The sequence below is a fragment of the Theileria equi genome, chromosome 3 (genome assembly GCF_000342415.1).
Source record: "Theileria equi strain WA chromosome 3, complete sequence".
NCBI lineage: Eukaryota > Apicomplexa > Aconoidasida > Piroplasmida > Theileriidae > Theileria > Theileria equi.
Window position 1 is genome coordinate 492,572 of NC_021367.1, and position 26,438 is coordinate 519,009.

The 26,438-nt window shown below is 40.6% G+C and overlaps 16 protein-coding genes across 16 annotated transcripts; 9 read left to right on the forward strand and 7 right to left on the reverse strand.

Annotated features, from left to right (window-relative positions):
• The first annotated feature begins 96 nt into the window (after window positions 1-96).
• Window positions 97-1,779, forward strand: BEWA_002450 (acetyl-CoA acetyltransferase, putative). The gene is made up of 6 exons (XM_004830447.1): window positions 97-214; window positions 249-380; window positions 499-737; window positions 772-913; window positions 949-1,362; window positions 1,462-1,779. Exons 1-6 carry the CDS (start codon window positions 133-135, stop codon window positions 1,590-1,592), a joined length of 1,140 nt encoding a protein of 379 aa, XP_004830504.1. The 5' UTR covers window positions 97-132; the 3' UTR covers window positions 1,593-1,779.
• A 24-nt stretch (window positions 1,780-1,803) lies between these two features.
• Window positions 1,804-3,806, forward strand: BEWA_002460 (hypothetical protein; the record flags this gene model as incomplete). Its single annotated transcript, XM_004830448.1, has 2 exons — window positions 1,804-3,541; window positions 3,685-3,806. 2 exons carry the CDS (start codon window positions 1,804-1,806, stop codon window positions 3,804-3,806), a joined length of 1,860 nt encoding a protein of 619 aa, XP_004830505.1.
• Window positions 3,807-4,064: 258 nt separating this feature from the next.
• On the forward strand, window positions 4,065-5,080 carry BEWA_002470 (hypothetical protein). Its single transcript, XM_004830449.1, has 4 exons — window positions 4,065-4,159; window positions 4,268-4,368; window positions 4,436-4,754; window positions 4,791-5,080. The coding sequence occupies exons 1-4, from the start codon at window positions 4,099-4,101 to the stop codon at window positions 5,060-5,062; spliced, it is 753 nt and encodes a 250-aa protein (XP_004830506.1). The 5' UTR covers window positions 4,065-4,098; the 3' UTR covers window positions 5,063-5,080.
• Window positions 5,081-5,148: 68 nt separating this feature from the next.
• Window positions 5,149-8,114, reverse strand: BEWA_002480 (hypothetical protein; the record flags this gene model as incomplete). Its single annotated transcript, XM_004830450.1, has 1 exon — window positions 5,149-8,114. The coding sequence occupies one exon, from the start codon at window positions 8,112-8,114 to the stop codon at window positions 5,169-5,171; it is 2,946 nt and encodes a 981-aa protein (XP_004830507.1). The 3' UTR covers window positions 5,149-5,168.
• Window positions 8,115-8,680: 566 nt separating this feature from the next.
• Window positions 8,681-9,739, forward strand: BEWA_002490 (hypothetical protein; the record flags this gene model as incomplete). Its single annotated transcript, XM_004830451.1, has 1 exon — window positions 8,681-9,739. One exon carries the CDS (start codon window positions 8,681-8,683, stop codon window positions 9,704-9,706), a length of 1,026 nt encoding a protein of 341 aa, XP_004830508.1. The 3' UTR covers window positions 9,707-9,739.
• Window positions 9,740-9,745: 6 nt separating this feature from the next.
• BEWA_002500 (hypothetical protein) lies at window positions 9,746-11,440 on the reverse strand (the record flags this gene model as incomplete). Its single annotated transcript, XM_004830452.1, has 2 exons — window positions 9,746-10,988; window positions 11,022-11,440. The coding sequence occupies 2 exons, from the start codon at window positions 11,438-11,440 to the stop codon at window positions 9,746-9,748; spliced, it is 1,662 nt and encodes a 553-aa protein (XP_004830509.1).
• Window positions 11,441-12,214: 774 nt separating this feature from the next.
• BEWA_002510 (elongation factor 2, putative) lies at window positions 12,215-14,848 on the forward strand (the record flags this gene model as incomplete). The annotated part of the gene is made up of 2 exons (XM_004830453.1): window positions 12,215-12,217; window positions 12,350-14,848. 2 exons carry the CDS (start codon window positions 12,215-12,217, stop codon window positions 14,846-14,848), a joined length of 2,502 nt encoding a protein of 833 aa, XP_004830510.1.
• A 278-nt stretch (window positions 14,849-15,126) lies between these two features.
• Window positions 15,127-15,906, forward strand: BEWA_002520 (hypothetical protein; the record flags this gene model as incomplete). Its single annotated transcript, XM_004830454.1, has 2 exons — window positions 15,127-15,262; window positions 15,410-15,906. 2 exons carry the CDS (start codon window positions 15,127-15,129, stop codon window positions 15,904-15,906), a joined length of 633 nt encoding a protein of 210 aa, XP_004830511.1.
• Window positions 15,907-15,982: 76 nt separating this feature from the next.
• On the forward strand, window positions 15,983-18,778 carry BEWA_002530 (transcriptional regulator, Sir2 family domain-containing protein; the record flags this gene model as incomplete). The annotated part of the gene is made up of 1 exon (XM_004830455.1): window positions 15,983-18,778. One exon carries the CDS (start codon window positions 15,983-15,985, stop codon window positions 18,776-18,778), a length of 2,796 nt encoding a protein of 931 aa, XP_004830512.1.
• Window positions 18,779-18,915: 137 nt separating this feature from the next.
• Window positions 18,916-19,606, reverse strand: BEWA_002540 (hypothetical protein; the record flags this gene model as incomplete). Its single annotated transcript, XM_004830456.1, has 2 exons — window positions 18,916-19,185; window positions 19,223-19,606. The coding sequence occupies 2 exons, from the start codon at window positions 19,604-19,606 to the stop codon at window positions 18,916-18,918; spliced, it is 654 nt and encodes a 217-aa protein (XP_004830513.1).
• Window positions 19,607-19,963: 357 nt separating this feature from the next.
• Window positions 19,964-20,678, forward strand: BEWA_002550 (hypothetical protein; the record flags this gene model as incomplete). Its single annotated transcript, XM_004830457.1, has 2 exons — window positions 19,964-20,527; window positions 20,562-20,678. 2 exons carry the CDS (start codon window positions 19,964-19,966, stop codon window positions 20,676-20,678), a joined length of 681 nt encoding a protein of 226 aa, XP_004830514.1.
• BEWA_002560 (hypothetical protein) lies at window positions 20,592-21,320 on the reverse strand. Its single transcript, XM_004830458.1, has 2 exons — window positions 21,115-21,320; window positions 20,592-21,080 (listed from the first exon to the last, which is right to left on the reverse strand). The coding sequence occupies exons 1-2, from the start codon at window positions 21,251-21,253 to the stop codon at window positions 20,683-20,685; spliced, it is 537 nt and encodes a 178-aa protein (XP_004830515.1). The 5' UTR covers window positions 21,254-21,320; the 3' UTR covers window positions 20,592-20,682.
• A 376-nt stretch (window positions 21,321-21,696) lies between these two features.
• BEWA_002570 (signal peptide-containing protein) lies at window positions 21,697-23,118 on the reverse strand. The gene is made up of 3 exons (XM_004830459.1): window positions 22,506-23,118; window positions 22,302-22,468; window positions 21,697-22,265 (listed from the first exon to the last, which is right to left on the reverse strand). The coding sequence occupies exons 1-3, from the start codon at window positions 22,618-22,620 to the stop codon at window positions 21,774-21,776; spliced, it is 774 nt and encodes a 257-aa protein (XP_004830516.1). The 5' UTR covers window positions 22,621-23,118; the 3' UTR covers window positions 21,697-21,773.
• A 102-nt stretch (window positions 23,119-23,220) lies between these two features.
• Window positions 23,221-24,065, forward strand: BEWA_002580 (signal peptide-containing protein; the record flags this gene model as incomplete). The annotated part of the gene is made up of 4 exons (XM_004830460.1): window positions 23,221-23,271; window positions 23,307-23,369; window positions 23,451-23,826; window positions 23,860-24,065. The coding sequence occupies 4 exons, from the start codon at window positions 23,221-23,223 to the stop codon at window positions 24,063-24,065; spliced, it is 696 nt and encodes a 231-aa protein (XP_004830517.1).
• Window positions 24,066-24,078: 13 nt separating this feature from the next.
• Window positions 24,079-25,167, reverse strand: BEWA_002590 (hypothetical protein; the record flags this gene model as incomplete). Its single annotated transcript, XM_004830461.1, has 1 exon — window positions 24,079-25,167. One exon carries the CDS (start codon window positions 25,165-25,167, stop codon window positions 24,079-24,081), a length of 1,089 nt encoding a protein of 362 aa, XP_004830518.1.
• A 14-nt stretch (window positions 25,168-25,181) lies between these two features.
• BEWA_002600 (leucine rich repeat domain-containing protein) lies at window positions 25,182-26,073 on the reverse strand (the record flags this gene model as incomplete). Its single annotated transcript, XM_004830462.1, has 3 exons — window positions 25,182-25,630; window positions 25,668-25,737; window positions 25,774-26,073. 3 exons carry the CDS (start codon window positions 26,071-26,073, stop codon window positions 25,182-25,184), a joined length of 819 nt encoding a protein of 272 aa, XP_004830519.1.
• Window positions 26,074-26,438: the final 365 nt, after the last annotated feature.

Here is a 26,438-nt window from a genome sequence, read left to right on the forward strand (position 1 = left end):
AGCGTATTTATTGACTCTATACCATAGTATAGGATTATATACTTTGAAATTTAACATGTGGCGTTTAAATGCCCACCATATACAAAGTTATCGTTCAGTACACACAAACTATGAGACTTGTGAAGCTCTGACATGGTAGACATTCTAGGCATTTCTAGGACACCAATATGTGCGCTTTTGGGTTCACTATCCAAGACTTCTGCCGCAAAATTAGGTACTGAAGGACCTACTCATACACATTCCTTCAGGTGCAGTTTCGCTGATGAAAGCCATTGGAATGAGCTTTATTAAGAGTGATTCCATCGATAATTTGGTATTAAGTCAAGTTTTTTCGGCTGGTTGTGGACCTTTGATCTCCAAACAGATTGCTCTTTGGGCAGGTTTGTCTAGAGTTTTTCTATTTTCCATGACAACCTTACGCATTATAAATGAGAAGTCGAGACTAGATTCTCTTTTATTTCATTTGTGAACGATTACAACGTTTATGTACAATTACAGGACTGGATAGGTTGAATACGTTTCAAGTCAACCAACAATGCACAAGTGGATTAAAGGCTACAGTATTAGCATTTGATGCTATAAATTCAGGAAAATCGCAACTTACAGCCGTAGTTGGTGCGGAAAGTTCATCCCTAGCTCCATACCTGCTAAGAAAGGCTAGATATGGAGGATACGGATTTGGCGATGGTACCCTTGTCGATACATTATCTCGCGATGGACCAAGGGATATTCAAGAGGTATTATTCTCTCTAAGAATTAATTGATGCATAGGAAATGGAGAATTTGGCAAAGTCGAGCAACATCAGCAAATTTGAACAGGATCAATATGTTCTAGAGAGTTTTAAAAGAGCTGCATGTTGTTACAGTGAAGGCATAATGAAGCACGAAATCGCTCCAATTACCGTTAAAACAGGTATTACAAATTTAATACCTGAAATTTAAACACAGAACAACCATCAAAGGGAACAAAGGCTTGGATTCAACACAAGGACTGCACGATTAGCGAGGATTCATTTCTCAGATTTGTGGATTTCAAGAATTCAAAGGTAGATAACAATGCAAAACACTCTGATGGAGCTGCATCGTTGATTATTTCTACTGAAAACTTTACAAGAAGAGCAAATTTATCGCCTGTTGCCAGAATTTTAGACTATCGCCAAGTTTCTGGAACATTCCCAGAATCCATATGTGATGCTATACAAGGTGTTAAAACTACCATAAACAACCCGGAAAAGAGTGTAGATTTATACGATATTATGGATCAAAATGCAGTGGTACCCTTGTACATTTCGAAGAGGATGGATATCGATTTATCAAGAATGAACATTTGTGGAAGTACAATTGCACTGGGACACCCACCTGGTACGTTAATATCCCCTATTTATTACAAGAGAAGAAATATTGCGTTATGTCATAGTCTTGTTGATTAAATTGTACAAAAAGGTTCACACATTTTCATAGGAATGACGGGGGTTCGTCAAATCATCTCACTCGTAACTGCACTAAAATCCAGGGGACTTCAATTTGGAATCGCAGCTGGGTCTAATACGCATGGAGAGGCTACAGCCATCCTTGTAGAGTCCTGCACTTGATTTTCCTTCGCCGTTTACTTTCTCCACAGTGGACCCATTGTATGATATTCTATAGGGGAGATCAATTGTAATATATGGCATCATAAGCCAACGAACATAGGAAGATTCTATTTTATAGGGGAAAACTTGAATTAATGATTTAGAATCGGCGCAATTTTGCCGAATGTACAAAAAATCGTAAAATTTGCATATATACGGAAACTTGCCGTTTATGGATGAAAAGTTCAGGAGTTTATTACCTAGAACATGCCTAAAATGTTTTAGAACTTTTGTAGCTCCGCAATATCGCGACAAAATTGACCATTTACACACAAAATTGGTCTTTAGGGGAGATTTTGCACAGAAGGACGGCACTTTTATCAAAGAAGGAGAATCAGATGATCACAAAGACATTTGTTCCATCTGCAGATGCTGTACTTTGGATGGCTATTGCAGATTATTTGATAATGTCAAGTTTCATGACTGTTTAAGGAACGATGATAATCCTCTAGAGACTGTAAGTTTGGAAACAGAGCAAGATTTATCAGATGAAGGTAATTTTTCTCTATACAAGCTCTTTGATGCTATAAACATGAGCCTGAGATTTGAGACTTGTGATGGCTCCTCCATTAGCAAAGGATTTAACTTTTGCGTTTTGGCTATTCACCTAGTTAACAATGTTGCCATTAATGAACGCTTCAAGAGGACCTTTATGAAGAATCTGCTCCAGGTTTCGTTGGAAGGTATAGCTGAACTTCCAAAAGAGTGGAGTATTTACTTGTCAAAACTTGGCTACGATGACTTGTTAACACTTTGCAAGGAATTTGATTGCGATTATTCTGACATTGTTCCATACGTTGATACGAATGATGGAGATTCAGCAAACGAAACAAACTCTGGGAGCAAGGCAGATCAAGACGCGGACCATACAGAGGCTCCACAAGTAATATCGCAGGTAGTAGATTACAGATTACGCCAAGAGATACTCGATACTCTCGTAAATGTAGCTTTAAAATTCAAAAGGGAGGCAAGCTCACTCTACAATCACATGGAAAATGCATGCAAAGACAAGCTTTTGTTTGAGCAGTTGATCAGAATGAAGGTGAATGCGACAATAAAGGGCTCAGAGATCCTGAAAATTGTAAACTTTTCATTATCTAGAGACACAATTACGTTCACTGGAGTATATAATAAGAACGTCAGGGGACTCAGTCAGACATTGTGGATTTTGGATAACAAGGTTGTAACACCAATATCAATCGAAGAATGCATCGGTGCCCCTTTAAACCACATTTGTGGCTCTAGAGAGTACAAATTTATGGCATCAGGGAGGGAAGATTCTGACGTTAGGACGTTTGGAAATGGAAGGATATTTTGTATTGAAATGTACAATTGCACTAGAGACATTTTTGAAATTTTGTATAGGACCAGTAGAATGGATGAAGTGTTTTTCAGTGACAATATGGTTAATACAGATGTTTTAACAGGTATGAACGACTCGCAAGAGCCATCCCTGCTCTTTTTGAGTAGCCTAGGAGACTGCAAAAATGTGCAGCATGCAGATGCGAGACTACTCAAGGAGTATTTTGGACAGCTTCCCGCAACTACGCAGGCTGAATTTTCCATACAAACATCTCAAACACCTACTTCAGTTTTTCCAAAGTGTCAAACTCCATCGACTGAATTCAGGAACCTGAGAATATCCTTTAATAGCAGATTCGAACGTCAGAGAGTTCAAAACGATGCTGAGGGAAAGCTAAAGAGTTACAACTGCCTAGTTTTTTCAGCTGATCCATTGGATATCAATGTGTTGAAGCGTGGCGTAAAGTGTCCTATTGATATTAAGCAGCGGAACCCCGTTCGAATATCCCATCGCCGCTCTCAAGACATTAGGAATCGTACGATTTATAGCCTTGAAATCGACCCTATTCATCCAAGACTGTTTTTATTATCTATTTCCACTCAAGCAGGTTAGTTTGGTGCCTCTATCCTTGTCGGATCCGTACACATTTCCACCAATCCAAGGATACATGCAGTACTCTTTACTATGGAATACCTCTAGCACCTCCTTCGTATACACATCCCATAACGAACTTTACTAAAACGACTTTAGGAACGTATGTCAAGGAGTTTGTAACTGGTGATTTGGGCAGAACGAGACCATCTCTCAAGAGCATTTTGGGTTCATCCGAACTGTATGTACTCCACTTGGATGTTTTGGATATCCAGAGCTGAAAGTCGCAAGGAATCAGAATCGGCGGAAAATCTAGGAATCGCATAGCCACAGGCTACTTTTGGCTACGGGGACGGGCAGTCGACGCTTCGCAGCGAAAATTCACCGAGTACTATGTACTCTCGCATCTCATAAAGATCACATAATTTGGCAAGAGACGGATGCTCTATTTGTCCCCTGGCGCTTTGCTTCTATGGGGTCTGGCGTTAGTACCGGCAATGCGTTCCTGTGCCATTTTTAATCTTTTGCGCTCAATTTCCCGTTTTCTACTACAATCATTTCTTTAAATTCAAGATGGAGGCTGTAACTTCGGAGAACACAGCTGGCATCGCTGGATACTATGACCCCGAAAAGAGTAAGTTTATATTTTTCGTGAACTGTGGCGTATATCGGTCTGATAAAGACTTTGTTTCATAGCTGTGATGTGTGTGCACGAGTTTTTCGGCGATACATGACTATGCAGCCACCACCGGGGACCACTACCGCTTTTCGGAGACCACTCCCACCTACATTAGGCACGAATTCGTCAAGAAGGTCTTTGGAATCGTTGGATTACAATTACTCGTAAGTTTACGTGCATGGAATTGACATTATGCGTCAATTACGCTCTGCATTTTACACAAACGTACAGTTCTCTTATGGCTTTATGTTCGCCTGCTATTACACGGAGCCAGCTCGCCTCTTTTTCCTCAAGAACCGCTGGATTGGGGTTGTTGGACTTTTGATTTTTGCCATAACATCTTTGGTAGTTGCCTGCAAACCAGCATCTGTCCACAACACCACCAATGCGTTTTTGTTTATTTCGTTCATGACACTTTTGATGTCCTTGTACTTGACATCGTTCTGCGTGGCATTCTTCCCATTCGAAATCTTTATTGCCTGCGGAATTACCCTAGGTGTGGTGTTTGCTTTGACCCTGTTTGCCATGCAAACTAAATACGATTTTACCCGTAAGTTTTTCCCACTCTCTCTCATTTCCTTCTCAGAATACCTCACTTACGCTCTCGTGATTTGCATTTGTCTGATATTCTTTTCCATATTCGCCATGATTTTCCGCAACAAGGTATTGAACATTGTCTATTCTACAGTCGGAGCCCTGGTTATATCCTTTTACTTGCTCATTGACGTGCAACTCGTTGTTGGCGGCAAAAAGTACGAGTGGACTACGGATGATTACGCCTTGGCATCTATTGTTCTTTACAGTGACGTTATCTCACTTTTCATTCACATCTTAAGTTTGGTTGGAAACAGTAGCTGAACATTGTAGCATACAGCTTGTAATAGGCTTGTAGTAAAATGTACATTTCATGTTTACACTTGCATATTTTATACTATATATAACGAAATTTGCATTGTGATTAGCGTCATTGTATAGTGTACAATTGATTTGTGAGTTGTAAAGCTACAGGGGTAGGGGTTATTATATATTCCTGTGCTATTTCTGGTAGCGTAACGTGTTTTTTTGTATGTTTTATAAGTCTTCCATTTAGGGGTACCCATGATACTTGGGTATCTGTTCTATGGAGCATTTGATCTTGCCCAAATGTGGCAACGTATGTTCCTGGTACTGCATTATGAATAGTTGATTGCAAGAATGTTTGAACGGGATAGTTCATAGCATTTTGTATTGCAGAGTGCTCGGAAATTGTATCCGCATTCCCATATTCCGAGGGTACAGTTTCCACAAGAGGCGTTGTAGTAGTGTATATTGGTTGTTCTATTGTATATACAGGTTCCTGTATTGTAGCGTAAGTGTTTGATTGATCAATAGTGTATATAGTAGGTGTTTCAAAGGTAGATGGGTAAATGACCTCAGCCTTGGCAGTATGCGCTTGGCCGTTTATGAAGTTGCATGGTTGTTGCGCTTCTTCGCCTGATTTATGCATTGGATCCGTAGCCTGTGATCTGGTTTGTGTATTTCCCTTAGTTTCTAACTGTGAGTCGATTGGTTCCGCAGTAGTTGCAGTTGTTTCGTTACTTGTCAACTTTTCATCCTTTATCCTAGTTTCATAATTACTGCTAGACTTGAGTTCATTCATAGATTGAACCACGTTAACAAGCTTAGTCATATCATTGGTCATCGCGTTAATTTTTTCATTTATTTCGGCCATGGCTCCAATTCCAGTTGCACTATCATGTTCCAATGGAGGTGTTCCACTTTTCCCAGCTTCCACTGCTGTAGCAAGAGATTGTAAAGATGTGAGTAGACAGTCATGAACTGCCTGTACATCAGCCAGTTTTGATGTAAATTCCTCTAGTTTTGAAGAGAATTGTGCAGATTCAGTAGACTGTGAGCGCATTGTTCCATTTATATTGTTTACAGAGATATTTATTGATGCAGTTTTATCCTTGATTGCATCCAAGGTACCAGAAACATCCTTTAGTGAAACCATTTTCCTTTGGATATCCCTGTTAACCTCTTTCATTTGTTCTATCTTGTCTCTACAATCGTTTATTCTATTTCTACAATCACTCATTGCACCTTTGCAATAGTCTACATTCCCCTTGAATTCATTTACAGATCCCCTACACTCGTTAATCTTTATTTTACATTCATCCATACTTGATGCAAGGGTTTTACAAGTTAGCATTTTTTCATGAATTTCTGCATTTGCGTTTTTAATAGCTCCAACTTTAGAGTTTAACAGGTCTAAGCTTGCATTTAAATCTGAAAGCCTTGAGTTCATTCCATCAAGCGCACTGCCATAATCAGTTGAAGAAAGTTTGCGTTCAAAATTGCCAATAACCTTTTCAGAGAGTGTGTCAAAGCTTTTAAACTGTTGCATCTTTGTTTCCATATTCTCTGATACTATTCTTACTATTTCTCTACTATTTGCTTCGACAAGTTCTTTTACTACTTTACCAATACTCTCCCTAATTACTTTATTTATGTCATCCCTAACCGCTTTACAAACGTCATCTCTAACTATCTGACATACGTCATCCCGTATAACTCTAGAAACATCACCAATGGCGATTCCCGTGGTCGTGACATCTCCTTTTGCATCATTATATTCGCTATTAAACCTATCAAGATAGCCATGGAACCGTGCATCAAGTCTATCTTGCATTGTTTCTGAAAATGTATTTAGTTGACTATCTAGCTTGCTCATAATATTCCCCTCGATCGTTGACATGAGCTCACTGATATTTGCATCATGACCAGAGTCCTTTCTAACTAGACTTTTAGCATTTTCTCCTTTTGTTCTATCTGTCACAATTCGATCATTTGTCAAATTTCGATATGAAGATGGATGCATAGGAGGGGATTGTGTAATTGACGCCGTAGGAGAGATAGCAAATGGTCCTTGATCAAAAGAGAGATATAGACTGGAACTTATTCCTAAGGAAGGATCAAAGTATGAAGAAGCATCAGAGTTACTCGGTAGGAGTACTCTTTCCATTTTCCCTGACCCAACCTGTCTCTTCACAGATCCTGAATTTGTGTTGACAGACTTTGCAATGCTGGATCTCCTTGAGGAGTTAGTTGGAGTGTTTCCTTTTGTTAGCATTGTTTCATAGATTTTAATTACTTTTGAGACGTCGACACTATCCATCCCTTCTATTGAACTTTTTACATCCTTGGATTCGTTACGTTCAATACACGCAGGGCACTTGTTACACTCTTTTTTGCCCTTCTCTGAGAATATACTATTAGTATCACTAATTATACTAGTAAATCTTTCTTCACTGACCACAGAATGATTGCTTTTTGTCCGAGGTTCTTCAGGAGTTTTGATTATAAACTTGTCAATATCACCATCCTCTTTGAAAATTGCAACCATCTCACAGACGTTTTTCTCGTCTACCTTGTTTAACGGAGATTCACTATCTCCATTAATAATTTCCTGTTCCTTGTGGACGGCCTCTTGTTCTTTGATACTTCCCTTTACTTCAATAGCCTCTTCTTTTAGTTTATCAGCCTTTTGCGTAGAACCGCTCCCCTTTACTGTATCTTCGCTCCTTCTCCTCCAAAACGTACCACTTCTTTTTACTAAAGAACCTGATTCTTCTGTATCTTCGGATTTATTATCAGAGGTCTGAGAATCTCCATCTATGGAAGAAATCGTTGTGGATTCTAGGGTGTTGGAATTAGTTCCAAGGTCGTAAACCTTTTTTGAAAAACTCTTGAAGAAGCTCAGGCCCTTTTTGTGGCGTGGTTGGGATGGATTTGGGGCTTCCTGTGAATGAGGCTCTTCATTAACTGGACTAGAGCCAGTTTGGACCCCGTCTGTGGAATGGTTATCATCAGCCTTTAAGCTATCAGACTGATTGCCATTTTTGTCAATAGAATTTCGTCTCTTTGACATCTCGAATCCATTCTATGGAAGGCACTGCAAACAGGTAGAGGCTAAGAATCCCGTTTATACAGCCTCAAATGGGAGTGCAAGTTCCTAATAAGACTAAAAGTATATGGAAGTATATTGAAATGTGAGTCTTGTGAAGAAAGCACAGGTATTGATGTTATGCAACCGTGCGCATCAAGAGTCAGTCGTCATTACCCGGCCACTTGAACAGAAAATCCATATTTTCCAATTTCCTTAACAAATTAACGGTCGTATTCAGTTTTACTGCTTAAAGTCACGGATAAAGAATCCGGTCGCATCCTTGATGTCGTAGCTTCTACACACCTTTGGTGCTCGTGGGTAAGCGTACCCTCATTGAGAATACATTGGCCCTGATGCTTGTTAGGGTCTAAATTTCCATTGCACGCGGAAGTGATGCTCTTAGACTCACTCAGTAGGAAAATTCTTCTCTGTCACACTTTTCTTCTGTTTACTCATACATGTTATCCAGAGACTTTTATAGGTTTTCTATATGTTATTTGAGGACGTTAAACCGTCCATCCGCCCTTCCTGGGCTGTACAGAAGGTCCATGAACTATAGCAGCTATTCCGAGCAAAAGGTGACACAAACAACTAATTATACAAAACTTAAAGACAATTCAGAACTACCTACAGAATATCTTCCCGATAACATCGTTATAGAACATGAGAATAGACAGATATCAATCTCCATTTATGGAATACCACACGTTTCAAACAAGACACCACCAAAAGCGTTGCAGGCTAAGGGTGAATTCGCTGATAAGGCAAAAAGGATAGCGTTTGTAGCATCTCGTATGCCGACCAGTGATTATGTGTGTCTGGGTATTGGCCGAGATGATGTAACCCTTGTTACTTGCCTCCTAAGAGGAGAGTCGGAACCTGGAACAAGAGAACAGGATCGAAAGATTGAATCAAATACAACTATGGCGTTGTTTAACCATTACTTACCCATTATGGGCTCCATAATCTCGAACAAAATTCCGCACGTTGGAGTAGGGAGGAATGGAAAGATGAAGACGATTAGTATGACTGATGCGCTACTAAATAACAAGTTAGAGATCCCACAATTACTTTACTTGCAATTGAAATATCGTGATATATGCAGCAACGAGAAAGCTTTGAAGGAGGCGTCACAACTGGTCCCGGGCATTTACCGCTCTATTGTGATAGAAGAATTCTTATACAGCGCATGGAGGCTGCATGAAGAGATTTATGGACTTATTAACTCAGGGGTTCTCAAAAATAAACAGGAGATAAAACTTGCAGTGGTTGTTGATGAATGGGTTAGGCCAGGGTTATATAAACTCGTGGAAAAAGATTTCCCTAACTTGTTACAAAAGCAGATACCACCATTCAGAGACCACATTAATTACGTAGACAAGAGATCACTAGGAAAGAGACACCTATTTTCTGCAATGGTCCTTTTGGTCCCTATTATTTTGGGAATACCAACCTTACTAACTTGGATTGTAGGCAAGTTTCTAAAGTTCCAAGATGTAACAAACATACGAGTGACTTATCGGGAACTTGATCCCAGTGGAAGGATTAAGTATCAAGACACATCTAGAGATTAGTATGTACGCTCCTTATAATCATTAAAATGTATAATAGCATTAATCGTAACTCATTTGTGAATTACTTCTTTCTCTACGTGATCTAGGTGTTCTAGAACGGCGGTTCTTATATCTTGGACTTCTGCTTCTAGAATATCGTCTGCGTCTTCTTGCATGACGGTCTACGCTATTCGACATGGAACTACTACTGCTCACACGAGGTCTCACTCCCCTTTGTACAGAAATGCTACTTGAAGATGAACTGTAACGTAGGTTTGAGTCCTTTAGATGTTTGCTCCCACGTGAACTATTTAGGGTGATTTCCAATTTTGTACTCCTTGCTGATTCTACATCTGTAAATACTTCTCTGTATGAACCCAGGTTTCCGGAGTAATACGTGTCTATGCTTTTGTATACAGTTCCTGTTGATTCACAATCTGAATCCTTTCCAGTTTTATCATTTACTGGCTTGGTGTTTATAGGAGAGGTCGTTTCTGGTGGCACAGATGAAGTATCACATGGAGTTTTAGTTTCCTTTTGTGGACTTTTTGTTGGAGATCTGGGAACACCTACATCTCCACGTAGAGATGTTTTCTTTTTGTGTACCGAAGGTTCGCTTTTAGAGCGTTTTCTACTTTCTGATCGTGTGTGTCTGTGATGAGAATGTCTGCCCTTATTCTTGTATTCTAAGCTCCTGCGCCTTGTTTTACGTACAGGACCTTTAGATTCAGAACTAGATGATCTGCTCACGTATGATCTCCTTTCCACACTTTTAGACGAGCTAGATAAAGACCTCGAATAAGAACTAGAATAGCTGCGTTTCCTATTTCTACCAGATCTCTTGTAGTTGCTATATGATCTTCTACTGCTATAGGATCTTTTGTATTTCCTTCTAGACGTTGATTTGCGAACCGGAGTCAAAGAGCGGCTAGCGTAGCTACTAATTGAACTCGAGGATACACTTCGTCTGCGACGATGTCTATCTACGGGACTATAGCGGTTCCGTCTATATTCCAAATGTCGCTTATGGCTCCCATATCTATTCCCTCTGCTTCTACTTCTCCGTCTTGGAGAGTCTCTCCGTCCATATCTTCTTTCTGGAGTATCATTTCTGCGACCACGCTTGCTTCTATCTACACTTCTGGAGGATTCTATGCTACTAACGGAGGTTACACTTGGACTTTTATTCCTCCTTGATTCCTTTCTATCAGGTGATTGGCTTTGTGAATATTCACGATCTTTGCCTTGCTTTTTATAGTCATCATCTTGTTCCCTGTCTGAAGATGAACTAGGGGCTCTTGACCTGAAAAGAGTGAACAACTTGCGCAAAACCTACTCTCTTGGTCCTTTCCCTTCAATTCTAAGTGCCTTTTGGAATTTTTCCAGTTGCTTCGCCTTCGTGGCTGCTAACATGTGACTCTTCATTTCCGGATTTGCAACATCAGGAATCTGGGCCAAAGACTGTTCCAATTCATCGTATAGAATATCTCTTCTCTTGGCAACTTCTTTTTCTATGTCTTCCAGGCTCATTTTATCCTCCAATTCTATTCTGAGTTCCATGAGCTTAACTTCTATGTTCCTCTTCTTTTCGTGCAGTAAAAGTTCTGGATCAACACGCATCCTTGGCCTAGAGATGCTGTCTGCTTGGCCTTCTGTCTTTCCGATCCTCGTGGTCGGTAACGTTGCGAGGCTACGTTGGACGTATCCATTCGTTCCACTGCCACGAGGAGTCCTCAAGCCCACACCGCCATACATGGTTCTATAGAATTATGAAACACTTGTTATTAGAGAACATTTACGAGAAAGAGGCAGAAGGTATAAATAGATGAACTAAAACTTACAACTATGGCACCATAGAGCCACAGGGACGACTTTTGTGGATTAGATGCACAAACTTGTTAAAATAATAAAAAATGATCCCGCAAGCGGCATAAACAACGACTGGAAGAAAAGAGCAACATCATGTGGCACCATAGAAGATTCTACGCTAACCTCGCGGAAACAGAATTAATATCTGATAAAGTCTGCTAGAATTTGCCAAAAACTCAATGTGCGTGGATACCAGCAGGGAAACGGGTCGGAACAGTCGGTACCTCATCGGAAGCACATTCAGGTCTTTTCCTTTGTGTGAGCCATCTATGCGGAAATAATAAAAATAAAATGGAAAAAACCAAAAGACAAGGCTCAGAGTAGAAGATAGGAGACTTTGAGCCAAAGGTCAAATAATGGAATCTCGGCAAATATCGGTCCTAACAAACACTAGTAGGTATAACTATGAGTGTGTAAAGTTTGGATCCACAAAAGGCCTCATTAGACGGAGGAAACAATCGGCAATCGCCACAGCGTCGTGGTGTGGGGAGCTGCTGTGAAATTTCAACTGACGCTATTCATTCACTTTCTATTTCGCCCCTTGTTTTAGTGTCATTTTACACTTTACACGTTTGATTTGGGTTAAACTTTTGGCTCTTGAAGAACTTGTTACGTGGCACTTTTGGACAGTAAGCACATGGTCATTTAAAGTCTGTCAAAATGGTAAGTTTTGTATGCATACGCGCATGAATGCTATTCAAGATCATAACTATACGATTTTTGGTCTTGACAATTCTGCATACCCGTGGAATCATTACAAATTTCCATGTACTCTCCTCTACAATTATGCCTTAGGTGAACTTTACGGTAGATCAAATGCGTGAGATCATGGGTAATCCCAAGAACATCCGCAACATGTCTGTGATTGCTCACGTCGATCACGGAAAATCCACTTTGACCGATTCACTCGTTTCGAAGGCTGGTATTATCGCCGCAAAGAATGCCGGTGATGCTCGTTTCACAGATACCAGAGCTGATGAACAGGAACGTTGCATTACAATTAAATCCACTGGTATTTCCATGTACTTTGAACATGACCTCGATGACGGAAACGGTAAACAACCCTTTTTGATTAATCTTATCGATTCACCCGGACACGTTGATTTCTCATCTGAAGTTACTGCTGCCCTAAGAGTTACAGACGGTGCCCTTGTTGTCGTTGATACAATTGAGGGTGTGTGCGTACAGACTGAAACTGTGCTCAGACAGGCCCTTAGTGAACGTATTAGGCCAGTTTTGCACGTCAACAAAGTCGATCGTGCCCTCTTGGAATTGCAGATGGGTCCTGAAGAAATTTACTCTACCTTCTTGCGTTCCATTGAAAACGTAAACGTCATTGTTGCCACGTACAATGATGAACTCATGGGTGATGTACAAGTTTATCCCGAAAAGGGTACAGTCTCATTCGGATCCGGTTTGCACGGATGGGCCTTCACAATTGAGACTTTTGCCAAGATTTACAACACTAAGTTTGGTATTTCCAAGGAAAAGATGATGCACTATCTTTGGGGTGATCACTTTTTCAGCAAGAGCGCCAAGGCCTGGCTATCAGAGGCTACCCCAAGCGCTCCCGATCGTGCTTTCTGCAACTTTATCATGAAGCCAATTTGCTCCCTTTTCACAAACATCATGAATGATGACAAGGAAAAGTATACTGCACAGCTCAAGTCTATTGGTGTAGAGCTCAAGGGCGAAGATAAGGATCTCACTGGAAAGGCTTTGTTGAAGCGTGTTATGCAATTGTGGCTCCCAGCTGGTGATGTATTGCTACAGATGATTGTATCACACTTGCCATCCCCATTTGCTGCCCAAAAGTACAGAGTTGAGAATCTTTACTTGGGTCCTATGGACGATGAGGCAGCAAATGGTATTAGGAACTGTGATCCAGATGGCCCATTGATGATGTACATCTCTAAAATGGTTCCGACCTCTGATAAGGGTAGATTCTATGCCTTCGGACGTGTATTCTCAGGAACTGTAGCTACCGGCCAAAAGGTCCGTATCCAGGGTCCAAAGTATGTTCCCGGAGAGAAGACCGATTTGCTTATCAAGAACGTCCAGCGTACTGTGCTTATGATGGGAAGATACACTGAGCAGATTCAAGATGTTCCTTGCGGTAACACTTGCTGTCTTGTCGGTGTAGATCAGTACATTCTCAAGTCTGGTACCATTACCACCTGCGAGACTGCCCATAACATTGCTGACATGAAGTACTCTGTCTCACCCGTCGTGCGTGTTGCTGTAAAGCCAAAGGACAGCAAGGAACTTCCAAAGCTTGTTGAAGGTCTCAAGAAATTGTCAAAGTCTGATCCACTTGTTGTGTGTACTACTGAGGAATCTGGTGAACACATTATTGCCGGTTGTGGTGAATTGCACGTTGAAATTTGTCTTAAGGATCTTCGTGAGGAATATGCTCAGATTGACTTTATTGTCTCTGACCCAGTCGTATCGTACAGAGAGACTGTTTCAGCTGAATCTTCAATCACTTGCCTATCCAAGTCGCCAAACAAGCACAATAGGCTTTTCATGAAGGCTGAGCCTCTTGTTGAGGAGCTTTCTGAGGCTATTGAGGAGAATGTAGTCACTTCAAGAGATGATGTTAAGGAGAGAGCTAATGTTCTTGCTGATAAGTACGAATGGGATAAGAATGCTGCCTCCAAGATTTGGTGCTTTGGTCCAGACACTACTGGTCCAAATGTTCTTGTTGATCTCACAACTGGAGTTCAGTACTTGTCTGAAATTAAGGATCATTGCAACTCTGCCTTCCAGTGGGCTACCAAGGAGGGAGCTTTGTGTGATGAAAACATGAGAGGCATCAGATTCAACTTGCTTGATGTTACTATGCACGCTGATGCTATTCACAGAGGTGCTGGTCAGATTATGCCAACTTGCAGAAGATGCCTTTACGCTTGTGAGCTCACTGCTAACCCCAAACTCCAGGAGCCAGTGTTCTTGGTTGATATCAACTGTCCTCAGGATGCTGTTGGCGGTGTGTACTCCACTCTCAACCAAAGGAGAGGACACGTCTTCCATGAAGAGAATAGAGCTGGCACTCCTCTTGTAGAAATCAAGGCTTATTTGCCAGTTGCTGAGAGTTTTGGTTTCACGACTGCTCTCCGTGCTAGCACTTCTGGTCAAGCCTTCCCTCAGTGTGTGTTTGATCACTGGCAACTACTTTCTGGCGATGCTCTCGAAAAGGGAAGCAAATTGAATGAAATTATCACTGGTATTAGAACTAGAAAGGGTCTCAAGGTTGAGATTCCATCTCTGGACAACTTTAACGACAAGCTTTAATGTCCTAAGTATACGATTTTACGCTATAGATAGGTTTATGAAGCCAGATGAGCGAGTTCATCCTTGTGCCCTGTCCGGTCGGCGCGGATGTAGTGGAGAATTGTGGCTATGGTGTTTTGGTATCCCCTTCTTCAGTTTCATTCCTCTGTAGCATTTCCGCGTTTTACAGCACTATATTCACGTTAGCGTTGAAAAAGGGAATGACCTACGTCCCCGTGGGTTCTGTTTGGTCCTCATGAGAGTATCAAGCGTATAAAAAGGCTGTCATTGGGACTAAAATGAGTAATGAGTTGTCTGTAAACGAATTTGGTGAAGAATTATATGGTATGACCCAGGCCTGGTCGAAATATAATGACAATATTTACTTAATCGCGAACCAATTACTTTCTCTTGTATTTTCTTTTAAATTTTTCGGTAAGTCATCTGTCTATTGCCGTTACTATGTTAAATCTTACATTAGAACATCATAATGTGTTGTCTACGTGTTGTTGTACCGTTTGTTTTGTTGTTACTTGCTCCGTCACACCCTCTACCTGGTGCGGGGTTTATGTCGTAATTTAGGAAATCAAGAAACTTGTGAGAAGCTACACAAACTCTGTGAAGCATTTTTCAAGGAGTTGGATGAACTTGGTGATCGTTTGGAGGATAGGAAGAACTTTAGCTTTGATAGAGTCTATCAGACTTTGATGGATGTTTTGGTTGTCAACAACAAAACAGAATCTACAGATGACGTCTTAGTTGAAGAATCCAAGTCAGATTTTTGCAATATTTGTCCAATTACTCGGAAGCCTATAGTACAGCCAGTCTCACAGGTGCTTTCGGACGGAGGTGATTCTTGTAGCCACATCTTTGATCACACCGCAATTATGCATCTTTTGAAATCAACTCCAGAAATACATTGTCCGATTGCAGCCTGTACCAAAAACGTACATAAAGATCGTTTACACAGAGATTGGGAAAGTATTCATTGGAAACGACACCACCAGTTCCAGCGCATATGCGACGAAATTACACAAAATTTGGATCAGGAAGGTGAGAAGGCGCTCTATTTAATCTAGATTAATACCGGAGAGATTAAGGCCTAATTGAGTGCCTCTACACATTCCCATATTGTTGTTTGTTTACGTAGAAAAGATGGTGAATTCTGCGTTAATGTACGCTTCTCGGTTGAAGAAGAACGATAACAAGGGTCCATTAGGTACCCTTCAGCTATTTGATACTCCTACAGATGTGCACAAGAAATGTAATTATCTATTTCAGCTTCTAAGCGCATCAGATAATGCGATTTTGCATACTGGTGCCGGTGTGTCCACTGGGGCTGGGATCCCAGATTTCAGGGGTCCATCCGGTGTCTGGACTATTATGAAAAAACAAAGCAAAAAGAAGAGGAGTGTCACCGAAAGTGACTGCGTCTTTAGAACGAATAGTAAACTCTCTGTAACTTATGGCAGAAAGAGAAAGGAAGCAGTTGAATTTGTCCTAGCATTGCCTTCCGAGGCACATTTGGCAATATTAGAACTGCTAAAAGCGGGTGTAGTTAAGTTCATAATCACACAAAATATTGATGGCTTACACCCGCTCTCTGGAGTCAGATTTTCACAACTTGCAGAACTTCATGGAAATGTCTTTACTGAACGATGCATATCGTGCGGAAGAAGATACCAAAGGCCATACGTTGCCCCAACCATAAGCTTTAGATTTACGGGGGAAACATGCGGTATCTGTAGTTTCCCTCCGTCCGGAGTGCTCACTGACGTAGTGTTGGATTGGTTTGACAAGTACGAAGAGCACTACGAAAACAAGGCCGTAGAAGTATCCAGAGCGGCGGATTTACATGTGTCGCTGGGAACTTCATTGCACATTGAGCCTGCATGTCACTACGCATCAATAGATTATTACAGAAATCCAGATTCTCCATTGGTGATTGTTAATTTTCAAAAGACAAAATTGGATCCGGAAGCAAATGAAGTCATACATTCTGACGTAAACAAGCTTTTTATAAGCCTTCTGAAACGCTTTAAGTTGAATCTTGAGGTATATCTCAGAAAGGTTATTTTGTCTGTAGTAAAGTACGAGGAAAATGGAAATTGCGTACTTTTAATCCGCCTACCTTCCATTTTGAAGGTAAGATTGGAATCAAATGACCCTGTAAACTTGCGCCATGAATGTCTTTCAAGTACGCAGGGAATACACAAATTCACATTTTGCCTACCATTTACTCTAATTCTGACTCTGTGGTATGATACTCAGGTCACAATACATGTTCCCTATGAAAGGGTACCCCTCTTCAAGGGTGAGGTTTGGGAAATTTGTATTGCTGCAACAGATGGTAGGAGGGCAAAGAATTCAGAGAGAGTTATACAGTGTGATGAAATGGGTGTAGATTTGCTGAGGATTATAGAGATGAAGGTCTACTTTAATTCTCACTTTATACCGGAAAAACCTTGTAAACTTCTCGCATTTATGGACCTCATTGATACCACTCCATACGACTTTATAAATTTTCCCCTACCAAACTCCTTAATTATCTTGGCATATTTTTGGGGAACACCTGGGGTTAGGAATGTTTCAAAGATGCACTATCCGAATGCACTTATAAAATCAATGTTCCCCGAACTAGTATCAGATAACAAATACGGTGTTGCAGACTACATATTCAAAAACGAGTCTGGAAAACCTTCTGTGGAATACAAACATCCTGTTGTACCAAAGGCTCAGAACCCATTTTCTATGGACTCATCGCTCTCGGTGGACCCAGAAATTTCTATGGATCCAACACGCATGGAGAACGTGCAGGCAGGGTACCCTGTTGGAACTATAAAGTCCGAATACCAGCAAGGAGCTTTCGGCATGTATCCATCGGCAGTACCGGAAACACGTGAACAATCTGCACCCATGGATATGCGTTGGCCTCTGGACAAACCCTTATACGCTATGGATACGTTTAACATACGAAATCGCCGTGGAACTAAAACTGGAGTAAAGAGGGGAAGACCTAAAAAGATCGCTGAGGATCCTGAAACGGTAAAAATGAGAAGAAATGACTTTAACGATCCAAATACTTATGCAAATCCATATACTGGTGATCTTTTTACTACCGAACTAACAGAAGAAGCCAGGGCCATGGATGTTGGAGACCCCGTAGTTGTGGGTGCCCCAAGTAAAAATCCATCCGATGGACCTGATAGCTCAAATAGTACCACTCCAATTAAGGAACATTTTGTATCTGCTGCGCTATCCGTGGGTTCATCGGCTGGAAGCTCTTGCTCGGCTTCACAGGACACTTGTATTACAAACACTTGCTCCTTAGACACTCTAACTTCTATAGATGGTTCTGTTGCTTCGGCTAGCAATGCTTCCTTCACTGATGATACTCCATCTAATGCAGATTTATCCTCATTTGGAGTGAAGCCGGATGGTGACTATGGTACAACTCCAAAGAAAAGGACGACCAAAAAGAAAAAGAGCGAGTCCGGTAAAAAGAAAAAGGATATGAACGCGATGCTACAACTATTTAAAATTTCAGGGTGTATAGAATTGGCCATGAGGATGGCGGGGGACCTCGGTTTGGCGAGTTTGAAAACGTCTCAGATATCTCCAAATCTGCAGAGGTTGCAAGTGGAAAAGTTTACTCATGCTTTGGAATCATCATTACCTCTAAAACTTTATATTTCTAAGGAACATCAACTCGGAGAATTGGTGGACTCTGTTCCTTACGAAGTGAGGAGTTCCCTTTCCAGGAAGGGAAAGATCATTTCGAATAGTAGGCTTTCGGGAAATGTAAATTCATTCGAGGTTCTCTTTTACCAGGTGATTTCATCAAGTTTGAACTTTAGCCATGTTAACAATTATGTTTTGATAAAGTCATTTGCGCACCAACTTCCACTCTGGTTATTAAAACACATTGCTGACCTTTTTGAATGTAGATGAACAGTAATCTTACCCTCTTGGCATAACTAGCTTATGGCCAAAAAATTGGCCTCAACTGTTTGCGGAAATGTAAAACATTACTGCCTTGTATCAACTTTGTTGATTGTTTAAATTTTAATGGTTGTTATGTTACACGTTTATTTATCCTTGGAAAGGAAGGCTAAGAGTCCTATACCAGTAGCGAGTAGTATGATTACAATGATGAGTATGATTGTACACTTGTCTCTGAATATGCTTCTTGCGATTTGCTTGATTGTCGCATTTGCACTAATGATATTTTCATCGATATCGTGTACGGTTGATTTGACAGCGTTGAGTTTTTCGCTTTGCATTTCTAAATCAGCAGTTACATCTGCTCCAATTTTTTCAGATTCTATAGTGAGATCTCTGATTCTATTAATAGATTCCTGGAATGTACATGTGATTATAAAGCAGTCTACAAACCTGTGTCCTATCTTGAAGGTCATTTCCCCAAACAATGAGCTTGGCGTTGTAGGAAAGATTGTTTAACTCATTTCCGGTATCAAGATGCTTATGTTCATTATTATCTACTATAACCTTGAGAGCATCCAGTTTTACCTTGAGTGAGCGGAGTAGCTCTTGCTTTTCTTGCAGGCGTTTCATGTGTGAAATTTTTGATTGTGTCTGTAGACCTTCTATTTGTACAAGGTAGGCTTCTTCTGCACATTTGATCCTTTCATAGATCAGGATGCCTTCGGAATACTTTTCATTTTGCAGAGTTTCGCCGCAAGTTTCATATTTCATCAGTGTTCCCTCTAACTGGACCAACAGACGGTCCAGTTCATCCTCTTTCTGATAAGCTGCCATTATTAAAACAATTTACCCCTTTAGTTCAAAGGGTCTTACGATTATGACGGATAAACCTACACACCCGATGGATATCAAGGAGACACAAATCAGTTCTTTTTACGACAAATTTGTGCTTTAAAAAAATGCGATAGAAAATGTTAAAATTAAAATATTATGATCGGGAACACCGACGAGTCCACTTTCCAACCAACACACCATAGATTCGCCGGTTCATTGACCGTCTGGACAGGAATATCGCAAAATTTGTATTTTTGATCCCTTGTGCATTAAATTGAGCGTAATTTCTCGTTTCCTAGGGAATAATCCAGAAACGTCTAGATGGAGGCCGAAAGATGACTTTACGATGTTATACAAATGACAATTGACTACTCCAAGTGGGATAAGTTGGAAGTTTCTGAGGATGAGGCAGATTATACTCCAAAAGTGCTAAAGGTGAACAAAGACCAGCAGATCGTACTAGGAGGTAACGGTTACTCCATACAAACAACGCCAAGACCTTCAGAACCTAAAGATGTCTCATCTATATGGAGTAAACGCCTGGATAACGGAGCTGTATTCCTCAACTCTCACATTTACGCCCAGAATCGTCACGAAGTCACCGCCTTTATTGCAGTAGAAGGAAGTAATTTGAACGTTGATATCGGTGAGAAGGATATTAAAATATACAGCAAAGGTGATTTAGTGTTTTCTAGGGAACTTTATGCAAAAGTAAGGGATGGAGAAGAGTTTTGGAACTGGGAAATTACAAGATTAGAAGTTGACTGGGACGAATTGGACACATTTTCAGAGTCCTTGCGAAATGGTACTAGCACTAGGCTCGAGTTTAAAAACCCCAAGATCGAACAATTTGTAGAAGTTAATCTACAGAAACTAAACGAGATCCAAGATTGTGTAATCTGGTGGCCGAAATTGTTCAAGGTGAGTTTGGTGTAGTAGATGCAAAAACGTTTAGGACGATGAAAAGGAGATTATTGTGAATAGAAACGAGTCAAACTTTAAACAGGCCTGGGAAAAAGCACATGAAATGTTTAAAAAACGTGTTGGAAGCTTTGAAAAGATTGAGATTTAAGCATCTATCCATGCCTCAGGAGCTGATTGTAAAAGTTCCACAAGTGATTGCTATGTGCACAGATTGCGATTTTCTTTATGGAGTTCATTCTTTTTGCAGACTCCACGATTTTTTTGGAGAGGTCATCTTCAAACTCTTCTGAATGTAGCAACTCCAGGGGTATCAAGAGAGATTTCACATTAAACTCTGGAGCCTTTGTCTGAAATTTATCAATATCTCCAAAGTACACGTATTTGGCATTCTTTATTACTTCTGTACATTCCTCGAATTCACTGTCAGTTCGATCATCCTCGTTTATATCCACTTTTGGTTCCATATTTGCGATTTTTGCTAGTAATACAAGTCTCAAATACTCCTGTTTTGTCTTTAGATATACACAGTCGCATTTTATTCTCCTCCAGTCTGAGCGTTGATGTATGAAGTATATGGGACTTACCTCCTGAAAAGAGTGATATGTGTTTATGTTTTTCGTAATAATAGGGGAGTCTTTTAATGTTTAGAGGGGTTGTATGCCTTTTCAGTGGCAATTTTGTGAGTTTTGTTACCAGCGTTTTTATCGGCAGATTTGATCCCATTCTGACCGAGCTTTACAATGGAAAGTATAAAAAACACATATTTAAAATTGTACAAATTATAATGTGCTAGTATCTGCGGGTGAACCTGGCCCACAGGCCACTATACTGCGACCTTCTATGATTTGAGTAGTCCATCAAGACGTCGACCCTGAGAAGATGTTATGAACATTTGTGCATTTGTACCATTCATGTTTACGTGGAGAGGTGAGAAACGCCCACACGGCCGCTGAAAAGAGCACATAACCACCAGCTACCATGAGTGCATCTGTAGAGCGGTTTATAATGAAGAAATATACACGAAAATATATGGATATAATTGGCACAGGAACAAATGAGCTCCATGGGTCCGCGAGGGGACAGAAAGTCAGCTCCCGCCTGAAACGCAAAACAAACTCTTGACTCGGGAGCCCGGTCCAGCATTTTTATCTTGTGAATGATCCATGGGTACAAATTTACATGGTAGTAGTTACTAGTACTACTTGACCAAATCGGTCGGGTTTATTACATGACTTGGGGATCCTCAAAGAGAGCGACGTCTCCTTTTGAAGGCCTCTAAATCTTCAAGTTTCAAGAGTTTTCCACCCTTGAGGAGCTGCTCTGCTTTCTTTTTGCCTGCTTCGTCGAGACCATCAAGGATGAGATTCTTGATCGTGAAACCCTGTGGCAATGGCACCTTGAGTCTCTTAAACATTCCCTTCCACAAGTTGTAAAAGATTGGAGTCAACACGATTTTGGTATCGAGTGGCAGCCTATTGAGTGCGTCCTTAAAGAGCTTCTCGATATCTGGCAAGGTCTCCTTGAGGGCGTGAGTGGTAACGGCCTTGGAGGCATGGATAAGAACCTCCTTTCCAGCTGATTTGGCGGCCCTTTTGACACCAGAGAAGAATGAGCGCAAACCAGATGTGCGTTTGTGTTGAGGAGCTGCTGGAGCCGCAGGAGCTGAGGCCTTATTCTCTTCAGCAGCCTCTTCCTGCTTCTCAAGCGCCTTCTCAATGGCAGTTACTTCGTCATCCTACAGGTTTGTATTTACTTTAGCGGATGGACCAACCTCTAGGAATGAAAAAATCTTTCTGACGTGGTCCTTGGAGTCTAGGTTCAGGCCACTTCTTCCGAGCTTCTGGGCGAATCTATCTGCGAGTTTATCCAAAATTTTGTTGCTAAAGTTCTCTAGCTCTACGAGCAAGCTTTCGCTGAAAACGTCGTAGCTCTCTATATCTGCGGAATCGTGTGTAAATTGGCGTCCAAAACTCACCAGCTTTGGAAAGAAACGATGGGTCCAGAGAGCTATATCTACGAGAATGAACTCCCAGTGTTCCGTAGAAGAATATGGCAACGGTGGTTGCACATAATATATTCAGTCCCTTCATCTTAAGAATTTACAATATGCAAGAATCAAAAGTGACTTTTAAAACAAGACTACGACTCAGTGAGCAAAGTGCTACGTTTAAATCCCGGGTGTCCCCTAATTAAAACAAGTAAATTAAATCTGCGGATTTTCCTGTCCTTCCGTAAAACAACGACAAAGGCACCGGGTGGCATAAGAGACCAGGGGTGCAAAAATTCGCGAATCTTCAAATATCCGTCCGTATAGCTGAGAATTTGTAGAATTTTGGGCGTTTTTGTGAATATGGCGACCCTTCCAGAGTGTGTAACTGCCAGCTTGATCCCTGGGATCTTTGAGTTTCCTTCGTCAAAAGACCTCTTTATTTATCCATCAATTGACCAGATTTAACCGTATTTTACAATCTTTTATTTATAACAATGGATCCTGTGATTCTCCTGGCCAGCTTCCTTCCCGGTCTCTTCCTTCCTCCATTCTCAACCTCACCACAGTTTCACATGTTAGTGGAGCAGCTTTCTACGGCAAAAAGCCGAGATGTTAACTCTGCCTTGTGCTGGAATCCACACAGTGACGCCCAACCGTCTTCCAGAAGATGTTTAAAGTCTCTACGTGATAAAGGATTAAAATGAAGACAGGTACATCTCTTCTAATCCTATTCCTTTATATCCTATACAATGTAAGTTGTTCTTCCAAACGCTATTTCATTTTTAGGAATCCTTCAAGGCCCTTGGGCTTTCACTGGGAAGATGTACAACACAACCAAGTTACAAACAGGTTTGTAATAGACACATACGAGGGTACATAGATATGTTACTTTACACACACTGTGTATACAATATGATACACCTTATCTAGTCAATGATTGCTGGGTTAAAAGGCAACGTAGAAGCCACCAAAAGTTGCTTGGGGAATGCTTGCAAAAGTCTTGTTCGTGAGGTAAAAGATCATCCACTCTCGGCTTGTCTTGTCGGATTCTCCCTATGTGCATCGGGGGTCCAGTGGAGTAACCTAGTGGACCTTAAGGGTCATAAGGCCTCAAAGTGCCCTCTTGATATATCCGAGGACTTGAGAAATATACTTGTTTTACCAGAGTCCACTGCCATTGGAGCAGTTTTAGTTCCATTAATGTACAGCCTCTTGAGACAATTAGAAGAAGCCGAAGGAACAAGAAAGGCACTAAGGCGTGTTACTGTAGATTTTGTGGCATTATCAGTATTTAGAAAGTTGATAGGTTCTTTACTTGCATATTATACAACTGTAATAGGTGAAAATTTGGACACATTTGCATTTATCCGCTCATTGCATGCGTTGACTAGCATCCCTCCCAAAGGCGAGGATGTGCTACATTCGTACTATAGATGGACAATCGCCATCGAGTTACTTAGTGAGTATCTCATATTTTCAGAAAAGGAATTTAGTCTAACAGCAACAGCAATACTTGCTGGAATAGTCAGCCGTTCCCTTGAATGATTTGCTGAGCAAGTTAAATGTTTTGACATACATGTGCCTTTCCATTAATGGACACGCTATTTATAGCATTAATGCGATTATTTAGAATAAACCCAAATCCACTGGAAAAGTATAAAAGTGGTACAACAGATTTTGTTTCACAGTCTATACTATATACCTTGCTAGCATTACGCAACAGGCCTTGCATGGTGGATCCTACTTTGTTATTGCTACATCCTAGAATCTTAGTCAACAATACTCCAAATTGTGTATTTGTAACAGTTTCAGTAGGAGTAGTAGCAGATTCTTGTGCACTGGTTGCATGCTCACCTCCAAGGTTCTCATGTATTATACTCTTGTCTAAAACCAACATTAGGTTGTATTTGTTCAACAGAGTCTTATTGAAAATACGATTCATAATTTCCTGTCCCACAAAACAACCCTTGTTTCTGGACAAATATCCAAACTTATCAAGGTTCAGATCCTGTGGTAGCAGCTTTGATTCGGTTAAATTAGTCAACAATTCAACTATACAACCATTAATTATTAGCAGTTTTTCATATATTCCAACAGAATCATCGGTTCCTGGGGAACTTTGTGGAGTATCATGTGCTTTATATACACGGTCACCAAAGGTTTTACCCCTAGGATCCTCTAGCTCGATACTTTCAGGACTCGGAATATAATTATCAGTAGGAACTTGGGGAATTGTAGCAAAACGAGACATATATTCGGGAATCCTAACGTATACGCCCTTATTATCTACAGGTTCCATCACAATCTTTGCGGCAAGTTTTCTTCTGTTGATCACTTGCATCAGCTTCTCAAAAGTGTAAGTACTGCAATCTAAGACAAAACTATCCTTGTTTCTAAAAATTAGCGATTCAGCCAATATACGTCCACTTGATGATAAAAATAACGTAGGAAGCAGGGTTTTAGTTTGCAAAATAACATCTTCTTTCTCCGGCATATTATTTGAGCCCCAAAGCCCATTATTTTCTTCTGAAGCCTTACAAAAATGTTGTAACGTGCGTAGATCTGAAGAAATTAACCCTTGCAAAAAATCCTTGGCATCCGCTCCAGATATTGAGAGCAAGCGCCGACTAAAGGCTCTCGTAATCATGATTGGAAAGTTCTCTACTCTTTACGATTTGCCTGGTTGACCTTTTTTGTTCTCTTTTCTACCTTGCGAGAGTTTAGTATCTTTAAAAACTTTAAACTTTTGCAAATTTCCGGTATATCTGCCGATATTTTATGATTTCCGGTTATATTCAAATCTTGTAAATTTACCAGGTCCTTGAGAGGTTTGACATCCACTAGTCTGTTGTTTCCAATATCAAGGACTTTTAACGAGTTCATAAGTCCAACATTATGAGGTAGTGTTAAAATTTTGTTGGAGTTCAGACGAAGCTCATGTAAAACTGGAAATTTTTCACTGAGCGGGAATTCCCGTAGATTGTTATGACTGAGGGTAATCTTGCGCAATTTGGGCATGCTACGCAGTGGTAGCGTAAATGTTTCTATAGAGTTATGACTTAGTATTACAGTTTCCAGGTTCTTCAATTGCGATAGGCTAGGAACGGTACCTGTGGGAATTATAATAGTGGTAAATTGTAGACATACGGAGCTTATTGTTGTTGAGTATTAGCACACGTAGTGAGGGCAAACAATCGAGATTCTCAATATGTTCGATCTGTACAATGTATGTAATGATTAGAAGCAAACAAACGTTGTTATTCGACAAGTTGAGCAACGTGAGACTGTCCAGATGGTGTAGACGCGGTATCTTGTAGATGACGTTTTTTGCCAAATTTATGGCTTTTAGATTGATATTCTGATATAAAAAGTCTAATTCTTCGATCTTGTTTCCAGACAGTGAGATTTTTTCCAGCGATTTCATAGAGGAGAGATCCTCCACAGAGGTAATATTAGAATTGGTCAAATTTAGTTCACGTGCATTAGAAATATCACCATTTTCTACTATACGCGATATTTCCACAATGGTAAGTACCCTTTCACTGTCAGACATTTGATATCCTCTAACTGGGCATCATTTGTCTCTACACATTCGTAATGGGGAATAGTTTTCTCTATACACGACCATTTTATAAAATGATTTTTGTTTTGCGGTTATGAGAACCAAATGGTTCTGTAGTCACGAGATGGTACCTATGGACGACTTCCATGGGCGCTATCATGACCTGGAGATTAGTCTGTAATGTCCAGCTGAGCGAGAATGAAATGTTTACCTCCACAGACTCCATATTCACTTGGTACTCTCCATAACAATGCATATATAGTAATGGCTCATATGAATATACCCTAGTCGTGAAAGGAGAATAAACAACCATGTTCACAAGGGCATTTCCTTGTAAGTTTACAAACTTTAAAGAG

Excerpts from the sequence above, each read along its gene's own strand:
- BEWA_002450 (XM_004830447.1), top strand. The coding sequence starts at position 133 with ATGGTAGACATTCTAGGCATTTCTAGGACACCAATATGTGCGCTTTTG. Across the intron at positions 215-248 it reads GACTTCTGCCGCAAAATTAG|GTGCAGTTTCGCTGATGAAA; the intron begins GTACTGAAGGAC and ends ACATTCCTTCAG. Across the intron at positions 381-498 it reads ACAGATTGCTCTTTGGGCAG|GACTGGATAGGTTGAATACG; the intron begins GTTTGTCTAGAG and ends GTACAATTACAG.
- BEWA_002470 (XM_004830449.1), top strand. The coding sequence starts at position 4,099 with ATGGAGGCTGTAACTTCGGAGAACACAGCTGGCATCGCTGGATACTAT. Across the intron at positions 4,160-4,267 it reads ATACTATGACCCCGAAAAGA|CCACCACCGGGGACCACTAC; the intron begins GTAAGTTTATAT and ends ATGACTATGCAG. Across the intron at positions 4,755-4,790 it reads AACTAAATACGATTTTACCC|AATACCTCACTTACGCTCTC; the intron begins GTAAGTTTTTCC and ends TTTCCTTCTCAG.
- BEWA_002570 (XM_004830459.1), bottom strand. The coding sequence starts at position 22,620 with ATGAAGGGACTGAATATATTATGTGCAACCACCGTTGCCATATTCTTC. Across the intron at positions 22,469-22,505 it reads ATCGTTTCTTTCCAAAGCTG|ATATAGAGAGCTACGACGTT; the intron begins GTGAGTTTTGGA and ends ACGATTCCGCAG. Across the intron at positions 22,266-22,301 it reads AGATTTTTTCATTCCTAGAG|GATGACGAAGTAACTGCCAT; the intron begins GTTGGTCCATCC and ends ACAAACCTGTAG.
- BEWA_002560 (XM_004830458.1), bottom strand. The coding sequence starts at position 21,253 with ATGGGATCAAATCTGCCGATAAAAACGCTGGTAACAAAACTCACAAAA. Across the intron at positions 21,081-21,114 it reads CATATCACTCTTTTCAGGAG|ACTGGAGGAGAATAAAATGC; the intron begins GTAAGTCCCATA and ends ATCAACGCTCAG.